We start from the raw sequence: 13,090 nt of genomic DNA, 5'->3' as shown, positions 1-13,090 counted from the left end.
GATATGGTTAAAGTGACTGCATATATGATGAACAGAGAGTAGCAGTAGTGTAAAAGAGGGGTTGGCGGGTGGTGGGACACAATGCAGATAGCCCGGTTAGCCAATGTGCGGGAGCACTGTTTGGTCGGGCCAATTGAGGTAGTATTTACATGAATATGTAGTTATAGTGACTGTGCATATATGATAGACAGAGAGTAGCAGCAGCGTAAAAAGAGGGGTTGTGGGGGGGGTTCAAAATGCAAATAGCCATTTGATTGCCTGTTCAGGAGTCTTATGGCTGGGGGGTAAAAACTGTTGAGAAGCCTTTTGGTCCTAGACTTGGCGCTCCGGTACCGCTTGCCATGCAGTAGTACAGAGAACAGTCTATGACTGGGGAGGCTGGGGTCTTTGACAATTTTTAGGGGCTTCCTCTGACACCGCCTGGTGTAGAGGTCCTGGATGGCAGGCAGCTTAGCCCCAGTAATGTACTGGGTCGTACGCACTAACCTTTGTAGTGCCTTGCGGTCAGAGACCGAGCAACTGCCGTACCAGGCAGTGATGCAACCAGTCAGTATGCTCTCGATGTTGCAGCTGTAGAACCTTTTGGGGATCTCAGGACCCATGCCAAATATTTTTAGTTTCCTGAGGGGGAATAGGCTTTGTCATGCCCTCTTCACGACTGCCTTGGTGTGTTTGGACCATTCTAGTTTGTTGTTGATGTGGACACCAAGGAACTTGAAGTTCTCAACCTGCTCCACTACAGTCGCGTCTATGAGAATGGGGGCGTGCTCGGTCCTCCTTTTCCTGTAGTCCACAATCATCTCCTTAGTTTCGGTTACAGTGAGGGATAGGTTGTTATTCTGGCACCACCCGGCCAGGTCTCTGACCTCCTCCATATAGGCTGTCTCGTCGTTGTCGTTGATCAGGCCTACCACTGTTGTATTGTCAGCAAACTTAATGATGGTGTTGGAGTCATGCCTGGCCATGCAGTCATGGGTGAACAGGGAGTACAGGAGGGTACTGAGCATGCACCCCTGGGGAGTTCCAGTGTTGAGGATCAGCGTGGCAGATGTGTTGCTACCTACCCTCACCACCTGGGGGCGGCCAGTCAGGAAGTCCAGGATCCAGTTGCAGAAGGATGTGTTTAGTCCCAGGGTCCTTAGCTTGGTGATGAGCTTTGAGGGTACTATGGTGTTGAACGCTGAGCTGTAGTCAATGAACAGCATTCTCACATAAGTGTTCCTTTTGTCCAGGTGGGAAAGGGCAGTGTGGAGTGCAATAGAGATTGCATCATCTGTGAATATGTTAGGTTGGTATGCAAATTGGAGTGGGTCTAGGTTTTCTGGGATAATGGCGTTCATGTGAGCCATTTCCAACCTTTCATGGCTATGGACGTGAGTGCTACAGGTCTGTAGTTATTTAGGCAGGTTGCCTTTGTGTTCTTGGCACAGGGACTATGGTGGTCTACTTGAAACATGTTGGTATTACACACTCAATCAGGGACATGTTGAAAATGTCAGTGAAGACACCTGCCAGTTGGTCAGCACATGCCTGGAGCACACGTCCTGTAATCCGTCTGTCCCCGCAGCCTATGTTGACCTGTTTAAAGGATTTACTCACGTTGGCTACGGAGAGAGTGATCACACAGTCGTCCGGAACAGCTGGTGCTCTCATGCATGGCTCAGTGTTGCTTGCCTTGATGCGAGCATAGAAGTGATTTAGCTCGTCTGGTAGACTCGTATCACCGGGCAGCTCACGGCTGGGCTTCCCTTTGTAGTCTGTAATAGTTTGGAAGCCATGCCACATCCGACGAGCATCGGAGCCGGTGTCGTATCATTCAATCTTAGCATCTGTATTGACGCTTTGCCTGTTTGATGGTTCATCGAAGGGCATCGCAGGATTTCTTGTAAGCTTCCGGGTTAGAGTCCCGCACCTTGAAAACGACAGCTCAACACTTTAGCTCAGTGCAAATGTTGCCTTTAATCCATGGCTACTGGTTGGGGTATGTACGTACAGTCACTGTGGGGACAATGTCATCGATGCACTTATTGATGAAGACAGTGACTGATGTGGTGTACTAGCAAAACAGTCCTGTAGTTTAGCATCTGCTTCATCTGACCACTTTTTAATAGACCAAGTCACTGGTGCTTCCTGCTTTTTGCTTGTAAGCAGGTGTTATGTTATGTTATGTGGGGAGATCTCATGGGGATTGGTGTAGCTATGTTATGTGGGGAGATCTCATGGGGATTGGTGTAGCTATGCTTAGCTCAGTGGGATTGGTGTAGCTATGTTTTGTGGGGAGATCTCCGGGGGATTGGTGTAGCTATGTTATGTGGGGAGATCTCATGGGGATTGGTGTAGCTATGCTTAGCTCAGTGGGATTGGTGTAGCTATGTTATGTGGGGAGATCTCATGGGGATTGGTGTAGCTATGCTTAGCTCAGGGGGATTGGTGTAGCTATGCTTGGCTCAGGGGTCAGACCAAGCAAAATGGTTTCATTTCCATGTACTCTAATTTACATGGACTGATTTATCTAACTTCTCTACTCACTTTTTAATTTTCTGTTATACTGTAAGCTACAGACGTTCAGTGGGGTAGGCTCCTACAAGGCTACTACCAGGATATAATACAGTAATTCGAGTCAGTGGACTCATATTTCAGAGGATGAATTCATTAATTCAGATATTTAAGTTACCTCATGGTGTCGTCATCGATTAGATTTACATGTCCAACAAAAAAATGTATTCCCTGTATTCTAGCCTGTGTCTGAGGAGTTCCAGAATGGGGAGGGCTTTGGCTACATCGTGGCATTCAGAGCCAATGGAACGCGAGGATGGAAGGAGAAGATGGTGACATCAGCAGATTCCACTATGTACAAGTACAGAGATGAGACCTTCCCTCCCCTCACCCCCTTCGAAGTGAAGGTGGGAGTGTACAACAACAAGGGAGACGGACCCTTCAGTGGTGTGGTCACTGTGTACTCTGCAGAGGGGGGTGAGTTATTGCACTCGCACATCAAATCAAATCAAATGTATTTATATAGCCCTTCTTACATCAGCTGATATCTCAAAGTGCTGTACAGAAACCCAGCCTAAAACCCCAAACAGCAAGCAATGCAGGTGTAGAAGCACGGTGGCTAGGAAAAACTCCCTAGAAAGGCAGGAACCTAGGAAGAAACCTAGAGAGGAACCAGGCTATGTGGGGTGGCCAGTCCTCTTCTGGCTGTCCCGGGTGGAGATAATAACAGAACATGGCCAAGATGTTCAAATGTTCATAAATGACCAGCATGGTCAAATAATAGTAATCACAGTGGTTGTCGAGGGTGCAACAGGTCAGCACGGCTAGGTGGACTGGGGACAGCAAGGAATCATCATGCCAGGTAGTCCTGAGGCATGGTCCTAGGGCTCAGGTCCTCCGAGAGAGAAAGAAAGAAAGAAAGAAAGAAAGAAAGAAAGAAAGAAAGAAAGAAAGAACGAAAGAAAGAAAGAAAGAAAGAAAGAAAGAAAGAATTAGAGAGAGCATACTTAATTTCACACAGGACACCGGATAAGACAGGAGAAATACTCCAGATATAACAGACTGACCCTAGCCAACCGACACATAAACTACTGCAGCATAAATACTGGAGGCTGAGACAGGAGGGGTCAGGACATCTAAGTACTTCTTTGCAGGGGTTGGGAAAGTAAAAATTATTCAAAGGGAAGTCGCTCCTTCAAGTCGCCTTACAAATTATATAATTTCAGAAGTCACATGGCTGACGAAAGCCGAGATGCTGCAACATTAGTACAAAAGGTGTGAGTTCTACTGTCACGTCCTCAGTTCTACTGTCATGTCCTCAGTTCTACTGTCACGCCCTCAGTTCTACTGTCACGTTCTCAGTTCTACTGTCACGTTCTCAGGTCTACTGTCACGTTCTCAGTTCTACTGTCACGTCCTCAGTTCTACTGTCACGTTCTCAGTTCTACTGTCACGTCCTCAGTTCTACTGTCACGCTCTCAGTTCTACTGTCACATCCTCAGTTCTACTGTCACGTCCTCAGTTCTACTGTCAGTTCTACTGTCACGTCCTCAGTTCTACTGTCACGTCCTCAGTTCTACTGTCACGTTCTCAGTTCTACTGTCACGTCCTCAGTTCTACTGTCACGTCCTCAGTTCTACTGTCACGTCCTCAGTTCTACCGTCACGTCCTCAGTTCTACTGTCACGTTCTCAGTTCTACTGTCACGTCCTCAGTTTTACTGTCATGTCCTCAGTTCTACTGTCACGTTCTCAGTTCTACTGTCACGTCCTCAGTTCTACTGTCACGTTCTCAGTTCTACTGTCAGTTCTACTGTCACGTTCTCAGTTCTACTGTCACGTCCTCAGTTCTACTGTCAGTTCTACTGTCACGTCCTCAGTTCTACTGTCACGTCCTCAGTTCTACTGTCACGTTCTCAGTTCTACTGTCACGTCCTCAGTTCTACTGTCACGTTCTCAGTTCTACTGTCACGTCCTCAGTTCTACTGTCACGTCCTCAGTTCTACTGTCACGTCCTCAGTTCTACTGTCAGTTCTACTATCACGTCCTCAGTTCTACTGTCACGTCCTCAGTTCTACTGTCACGTCCTCAGTTCTACTGTCAGTTCTACTATCACGTCCTCAGTTCTACTGTCACGTCCTCAGTTCTACTGTCACATCCTCAGTTCTACTGTCAGTTCTACTGTCACGTCCTCAGTTCTACTGTCACGTTCTCAGTTCTACTGTCACGTCCTCAGTTCTACTGTCACGTCCTCAGTTCTACTGTCACGTCCACAGTTCTACTGTCACGTCCTCAGTTCTACTGTCAGTTCTACTGTCACGTCCTCAGTTCTACTGTCACGTCCTCAGTTCTACTGTCACGTCCTCAGTTCTACTGTCACGTCCTCAGTTCTACTGTCACGTTCTCAGTTCTACTGTCACGTCCTCAGTTCTTCTGTCACGTCCTCAGTTCTACTGTCACGTTCTCAGTTCTACTGTCACGTCCTCAGTTCTACTGTCACGTCCTCAGTTCTACTGTCACGTACTCAGTTCTACTGACAGTTCTACTGTCACGTCCTCAGTTCTACTGTCACGTCCTCAGTTCTACTGTCACGTACTCAGTTCTACTGACAGTTCTACTGTCACGTCCTCAGTTCCACTGTCAGTTCTACTGTCAGTTCTAATGTCACGTACTCAGTTCTACTGACAGTTCTACTGTCACGAGCTCAGTTTTACTGTCAGTTCTACTGTCACGTCCTCAGTTCTACTGTCAGTTCTACTGTCAGTTCTACTGTCACGTACTCAGTTCTACTGTCAGTTCTACTGTCACGTCCTCAGTTCTACTGTCAGTTCTACTGTCAGTTCTACTGTCACGTCCTCAGTTCTACTGACAGTTCTACTGTCAGTTCTAATGTCACGTCCTCAGTTCTACTGTCAGTTCTACTGTCACGTCCTCAGTTCTACTGTCAGTTCTACTGTCACGTACTCAGTTATACTGTCAGTTCTACTGTCACGTCCTCAGTTCTACTGTCAGTTCTACTGTCAGTTCTACTGTCACGTCCTCAGTTCTACTGACAGTTCTACTGTCAGTTCTAATGTCACGTCCTCAGTTCTACTGTCAGTTCTACTGTCACGTTCTCAGTTCTACTGTCACGTCCTCAGTTCTACTGTCACGTTCTCAGTTCTACTGTCACGTCCTCAGTTCTACTGTCACGTCCTCAGTTCTACTGTCACGTCCTCAGTTCTACTGTCACGTCCTCAGTTCTACTGTCACGTCCTCAGTTTTACTGTCATGTCCTCAGTTCTACTGTCACGTTCTCAGTTCTACTGTCACGTCCTCAGTTCTACTGTCACGTTCTCAGTTCTACTGTCAGTTCTACTGTCACGTTCTCAGTTCTACTGTCACGTCCTCAGTTTTACTGTCACGTCCTCAGTTCTACTGTCACGTTCTCAGTTCTACTGTCACGTCCTCAGTTCTACTGTCACGTCCTCAGTTCTACTGTCACGTCCTCAGTTCTACTGTCACGTCCTCAGTTCTACTGTCAGTTCTACTGTCATGTTCTCAGTTCTACTGTCACGTCCTCAGTTCTACTGTCACGTTCTCAGTTTTACTGTCACGTCCTCAGTTCTACTGTCAGTTCTACTGTCACGTCCTCAGTTCTACTGTCACGTCCTCAGTTCTACTGTCAGTTCTACTGTCACGTCCTCAGTTCTACTGTCACGTTCTCAGTTCTACTGTCACGTCCTCAGTTCTACTGTCACGTCCTCAGTTCTACTGTCACGTCCTCAGTTCTACTGTCAGTTCTACTATCACGTCCTCAGTTCTACTGTCACGTCCTCAGTTCTACTGTCACGTCCTCAGTTCTACTGTCAGTTCTACTATCACGTCCTCAGTTCTACTGTCACGTCCTCAGTTCTTCTGTCACGTCCTCAGTTCTACTGTCACGTTCTCAGTTCTACTGTCACGTCCTCAGTTCTACTGTCACGTCCTCAGTTCTACTGTCATGTACTCAGTTCTACTGTCAGTTCTACTATCACGTCCTCAGTTCTACTGTCACGTCCTCAGTTCTTCTGTCACGTCCTCAGTTCTACTGTCACGTTCTCAGTTCTACTGTCACGTCCTCAGTTCTACTGTCACGTCCTCAGTTCTACTGTCATGTACTCAGTTCTACTGACAGTTCTACTGTCACGTCCTCAGTTCTACTGTCACGTCCTCAGTTCTACTGTCACGTACTCAGTTCTACTGACAGTTCTACTGTCACGTCCTCAGTTCCACTGTCAGTTCTACTGTCAGTTCTAATGTCACGTACTCAGTTCTACTGACAGTTCTACTGTCACGTCCTCAGTTCTACTGTCAGTTCTACTGTCACGTCCTCAGTTCTACTGTCAGTTCTACTGTCAGTTCTACTGTCACGTACTCAGTTCTACTGTCAGTTCTACTGTCACGTCCTCAGTTCTACTGTCAGTTCTACTGTCAGTTCTACTGTCACGTCCTCAGTTCTACTGACAGTTCTACTGTCAGTTCTAATGTCACGTCCTCAGTTCTACTGTCAGTTCTAATGTCACGTCCTCAGTTCTACTGTCAGTTCTACTGACAGTTCTACTGTCACGTCCTCAGTTCTACTGTCAGTTCTAATGTCACGTCCTCAGTTCTACTGTCAGTTCTACTGTCACGTCCTCAGTTCTACTGTCAGTTCTACTGTCACGTCCTCAGTTCTGCTGTCACGTCCTCAGTTCTACTGTCACGTACTCAGTTCTACTGTCACGTCCTCAGTTCTACTGTCAGTTCTACTGTCACGTCCTCAGTTCTACTGTCAGTTCTACTGTCAGTTCTACTGTCAGTTCTACTGTCAGTTCCACTGTCAGTTCTACTGTCACGTCCTCAGTTCTACTGTCAGTTCTACTGTCAGTTCTACTGACAGTTCCACTGTCAGTTCTACTGTCACATCCTCAGTTCTACTAGTTCTCACAAGTAAAAAGCAAAGGCAAAACATCACATCTTAGTTCTCGGTCCAGGGGCCCCCTGGTTCCAGGTTTTGGTTTTTGCCCAAGCACAACACAGCTGATTCAAGTAATAAAAGCATGATGATGTGTTTGTTATTTGAATTAGCTGTGTAGAGCTAGGGCAAAAACTAAACGTGCACCCAGGGTAGGCCCCAGGACCGAGGGGTCGGGGCCCCAGGACCGAGTTTAGAAAACCCTGCTCTAGAGCAGGGCTGTCGAACTCATTTTTCCCCGTGGGCCGCATTCGGTATTCAACGAGGTCCAGAGGGAGACACTGAAAATGTGTCATTTTTCCTCACTGTGTAAATCTGCCAAAAATAGTCCTCTAGTTATCATTTTGTGATTTTGTCTACTCCCTGACTGTCTTACTTTCATTGATGTGATTATTAGCGAGCTGGAAACTGTTTTACTCAAACCACCAAATGTTTGACAGCCCTGGTCTAGTGGTTAATTTGTTGATGTTTGAAATGTTAGTCAAGAAGAAGTACCCTCTATACACTGACAATGTGTCCCTTTATGTAATCTATTTATCCTCTGATCTCCCCTGGGATTCAGATACTATTCACTGTACTGTATGACTGATCTACTATGAAAGTAATCATGAAACACACCACTTGATGAAACATAATAGCAATACTGATTAACTGTAGAGTTTTACTGTTGTCAATATGTTCTGATAGACTGTTATCAATATGTACTGATAGACTGTTATCAATATGTACTGTTAGACTGTTATCAACATGTACTGATCGACTGTAGAGATTTACTGTTATCAATATGTACTGATAGACTGTTATCAATATGTACTGATATACTGTTATCAATATGTACTGATAGACTGTTATCAATATGTACTGATTAACTGTAGAGATCTACTGTACATTACTCATTGTGCAATCAACACGGCATTATGCGGCTTTTCTACAAGACACACAGGAGGCAACTTGCAGCAGTTATAGTGTGACTGCATTTTGTGTGTCTGTGGGGTTTCTAAGGTTGATTGGATTGTGTGTGTGTGTGTGTGTGTGTGTGTGTGTGTGTGTGTGTGTGTGTGTGTGTGTGTGTGTGTGTGTGTGTGTGTGCGCGCGTGCGTGCGTGCGTGCGTTTTATCCTCTACAGAGCCCAGAGAGGCCCCGTCTGAGGTGAAAGCTTCCAGCATTTCCTCTTCGGAAATCAAAGTAACTTGGAGGCCACCCAACCCTGGCCCTGGGAGACCACGGGGATACGAGGTGTGTGTGTGCATTATACATAACATTTTTCATTAGATAAATCTAAATAAAACAAATACATGTAAATACTACAATAAAAGACAAGTTTTTAAAGAGACACAACCAATGTCTTCTTTTGTCAGGTGAGCTACACGAAGGACAGTGAGCAGGAGGAGTCAGGGAACCGGAAGAAGACAGTGGGGAACGAGACGTCTATGGTGCTGACAGGCCTGGAGGGGAACAGCGTGTACCTCATCACAGTCAGAGGCTTCAACAGTATCGGCCAGGGCCCTGCATCGACCGCTAGCACCGCCAAGACCAAGAAAGACCGTGAGTACACCTCTCATACAAACCTGAGCTGTATAGAGGAGGGGGGGGGGGTACTGTATGTACACTTTAATTAAGCAGCAAGGCACATGAATACAGTCACAGGTAAGAGGCAGTGCTGTATCATGAATACAGTCACAGGTAAGAGGCAGTGCTGTATCATGAATACAGTCACAGGTAAGAGGCAGTGCTGTATCATGAATACAGTCACAGGTAAGAGGCAGTGCTGTATCATGAATACAGTCACAGGTAAGAGGCAGTGCTGTAGCATGAATAGAGTCACAGGTAAGAGGCAGTGCTGTATCACGAATACAGTCACATGTAAGAGGCAGTGCTGTAGCATGAATAGAGTCCCAGGTAAGAGGCAGTTCTGTATCATGAATACAGGTAAGAGGCAGTGCTGCATCATGAATACAGTCACAGGTAAGAGGCAGTGCTGTATCATGAATACAGTCACAGGTAAGGGGCAGTGCTGTATCATGAATACAGTCACAGGTAAGAGGCAGTGCTGTATCATGAATACAGTCACAGGTAAGAGGCAGTGCTGTATCATGAATACAGTCACAGGTAAGAGGCAGTGCTGTATCATGAATACAGTCACAGGTAAGAGGCAGTGCTGTAGCATGAATAGAGTCACAGGTAAGAGGCAGTGCTGTATCACGAATACAGTCACATGTAAGAGGCAGTGCTGTAGCATGAATAGAGTCCCAGGTAAGAGGCAGTTCTGTATCATGAATACAGGTAAGAGGCAGTGCTGCATCATGAATACAGTCACAGGTAAGAGGCAGTGCTGTATCATGAATACAGTCACAGGTAAGAGGCAGTGCTGTATCATGAATAGAGTCACAGGTAAGAGGCAGTGCTGTATCATGAATACAGGTAAGAGGCAGTACTGCATCATGAATGCAGTCACAGGTAAGAGGCAGTGCTGTATCATGAATACAGTCACAGGTAAGAGGCAGTGCTGTATCATGAATAGAGTCCCAGGTAAGAGGCAGTGCTGTATCATGAATAGAGTCACAGGTAAGAGGCAGTGCTGTATCATGAATAGAGTCACAGGTAAGAGGCAGTGCTGTAGCATGAATACAGATAAGAGGCAGTGCTGCATCATGAGGGCCAGTCAACCCATTTACCTGTCACTGTATTCATGATCAAAAACGGCCTCGAATGCCTTATTGCCTTTATTAAACTGTTACCAACATTTTAAAATAATAATGAATGACATATTTTCATTAAAACTTTATTTTGATTAATTTAATTCATACAATGTAATTATTCCACCAGAAGACATAGTCCAGACAAACCTCTGGATGTTAGTTATTTTGGTCATGTTGCTGACGCCAGTCGTTCATTATGTTAAAATAGTTTCTATGCAAAAGGTCTGGTCGTCCTTTCTAAACAAAATGGTTGCTAATCAGGCTGGATAACGTTCTTGTCACTTGCTAGCTAGCTAGCTCAGCTAACTCAGTCATGTCAAACATTGAACCTGGAATGACAGGACACTAGCTGCATTTTCCTTTGTTTGAGCCTTTTTTCTATTGGCATTTACTTGGATATGTCCATGATAATGTCCATGATAATGACATTTCAACTGGCTCAGTAAAACATCATCTCGTCTCGTCTCCGTTCACTCTCTGTGGTGCTACAGAGTAGGGATGTGCAGTTAGCACATGATTCATTCTCTTTATTGACTCGAGGGTCATGATTTGTATTTTTCGAATGACTCATTCATCTTAGTTGTTCGTTTGACCTGCTGGCCGCAATGAACTCTACAGCAGGGTTAATGTGCTCTCATCTGTCTCAGCGACCAGCAACTGTCCATCATGTGAGCAAGGGAAATACCTCATGATGCAGGCAGATGGGGAAAAAGACATGTTTACAACTGACAATTGATCGCATGGTGATTATTTATGGAATGTTATGATGGACACAGCTTTGTTGACCCAAAACATATACAGTCTCCCATTGTATACGAGAGCAAATCGTTTGGAGTGTTGCAGTTGGAACGTTATTGTGCTTATGACCCACAGTCAAGCATTCTGCCAAGAGACGTTCACAATCTAGTCCAGTTCCACAACTAGACACCTACTCATACTCATAAGGTTTTTGTTCATTTTTACTAGTGTCTACATTGTAGAATAATAGTGAAGACATCAACACTATGAAAGAACACATATGGAGTCATGTAGTAACCCCTAAAAATATTTCTAAATATATTTTATATTTGAGATTCTTCAAAGTAGCCACCATTTGCCTTTGCATACTCTTGGCATTCTCTCAACCAGCTTCATGAGGTAGTCACCTGGAATACATTTCAATGAACAGGTGTGCCAAGTTAAAAGTTTATTTGTGGAATTTCTTTCCTTCTTAATGCGTTTGAGTTGTGTTGTGACAAGGTAGGGGTGGTATTCAGACGATATCCCTATTTGGTAAAAGACCAAGTCCATATTATGGCAAGAACAGCTCAAATAAGCAAAGAGAAACAACAGTCCATCATCACTTTAAGACATAAAGGTCAGTCAATTAGGAACATTTCAAGAACTTTGAAAGTTTCTTCAAGTGCAGTCGCAAAAACCATCAAGCGCTATGATGAAACTGGCTCTCATGAGGACTGCCACAGGAAAGGAAAGACCCAGAGTTACCTCTGTTGCAGAGGAGGATAAGTTCATTAGAGTTACCAGCCTCAGACATTGCAGCCCAAATAAATTATTCAGAGTTCAAGTAACAGACACATCTCAACATCAACTGTTCAGAGGAGACTGCATGAATGAGGCATTCATGGTCAAATTGCTGCAAAGAAACCACTACTAAAGGACACCAATTGGAAGAAGAGACTTGCTTGGGCCAAGAACATGAGCAATGGACATTAGACCGGTGGAATTTTGTCCTTTGATCTGATGAGTTGAAATTTTAGATTTTAGGTTCCAAATGCCTAGTTTTTGTGAGATGCAAAGTAGGTGAACGGATGATCTCCACATGTGTGATTCCCATCGGGAAGCATGGAGGAGGAGGTGTGATGGTGTGGGGGTGCTTTGCTGGTGACACTGTCAGCGATTTATTTAGAATTCAAGGCACACTTAACTAGCATGGCTACCACAGCATTCTGCAGCGATACGCCAATCCGTCTGGTTCGCGCTTATTGGGATTATCATTTGTTTATCAACAGGACATTGACCCAACACACCTCCAGGCTGTGTAAGGGCTATTTGACCAAGAAGGAGAGGGATGGAGTGCTGCGTCACATGACCTGGCCTCCACAATCACCTGACCTCAACCTAATTCAGATGGTTTGGGACGAGTTGGACCGCAGAGTGAAGGAAATGCAGCCAACAAGTGCTCAGCATGTGTGGGAACTCCTTCAAGACTGTTGGAAAAGCATTCCTCATGAAGATGTTTGAGAGAATGCCAAGAGTGTGCAAAGCTGTCATCAAGGCTAAGGGTGGCTACTTTGAAGAATATAAAATATATTTTCATTTGTTTAACACTTGTTTGGTTACTACATGATTCCATGTGTGTTATTTCATAGTTTTGATGTCTTCACAATTATTCTGCAATGTAGAAAATAGTAAAAAATTAAGAAAAACCCTTGAATGACCAGAACTGGGACACCACATGACAGTCCCAAAACATGTGACCAGAAATGGGACACCACATGACAGTCCCAAAACATGTCCATTAGTGTTCCAACAACATGCATATGTCATCTATCACATATTGGAGTAGGAATCAGATTCATCTTAAAACATCTAAATGGGGATAACCTCTCTATGCTTCTAATGTATAAACTGGTATTCTGGGTTTCTAGAGGTAACACATACATATTCCCAGATGGTATCCCGGTTCAGCACGTGCCCCAATCCCTGCATTTCACAGTTCCATACTAGAGTGACACCCAATGTAGAGTATTTAACAGACAGCAGCCAATCATAAGTGGCAGAGACCATTTTAGATGTTAATGAAGGGTCTATCCATGTAAGCATTATGTGGGATGTTAACTGGGCATCCCATGGTACACCATATGCTTTTAACGAAGATCTTAACTGTAAGTAAAGGAACCATGAAAAGCCTGGAAGTGAATA

General features: G+C 44.9%; 1 protein-coding gene across 1 annotated transcript in view; it reads left to right on the top strand.

Moving 5' to 3' along the window:
- LOC110519322 (contactin-5) overlaps nt 1-13,090 on the top strand; it is a 533,080-nt gene that overhangs the window by 504,427 nt on the left and 15,563 nt on the right. Inside the window, exons 19-21 of the mRNA XM_036964829.2 lie at nt 2,739-2,973; nt 8,596-8,705; nt 8,828-9,014. Of these exons, the coding sequence (XP_036820724.2) occupies nt 2,739-2,973; nt 8,596-8,705; nt 8,828-9,014 (532 nt within the window). The remainder of the gene's footprint in view (nt 1-2,738; nt 2,974-8,595; nt 8,706-8,827; nt 9,015-13,090) is intronic.

The sequence above is a fragment of the Oncorhynchus mykiss genome, chromosome 27, assembly GCF_057628025.1.
Source record: "Oncorhynchus mykiss isolate SJ-2025 chromosome 27, ASM5762802v1, whole genome shotgun sequence".
Lineage (NCBI taxonomy): Eukaryota > Metazoa > Chordata > Actinopteri > Salmoniformes > Salmonidae > Oncorhynchus > Oncorhynchus mykiss.
The sequence above is the reverse complement of the archived record's forward strand: the minus strand, read 5'-3'. Positions and strand labels throughout refer to the sequence as shown.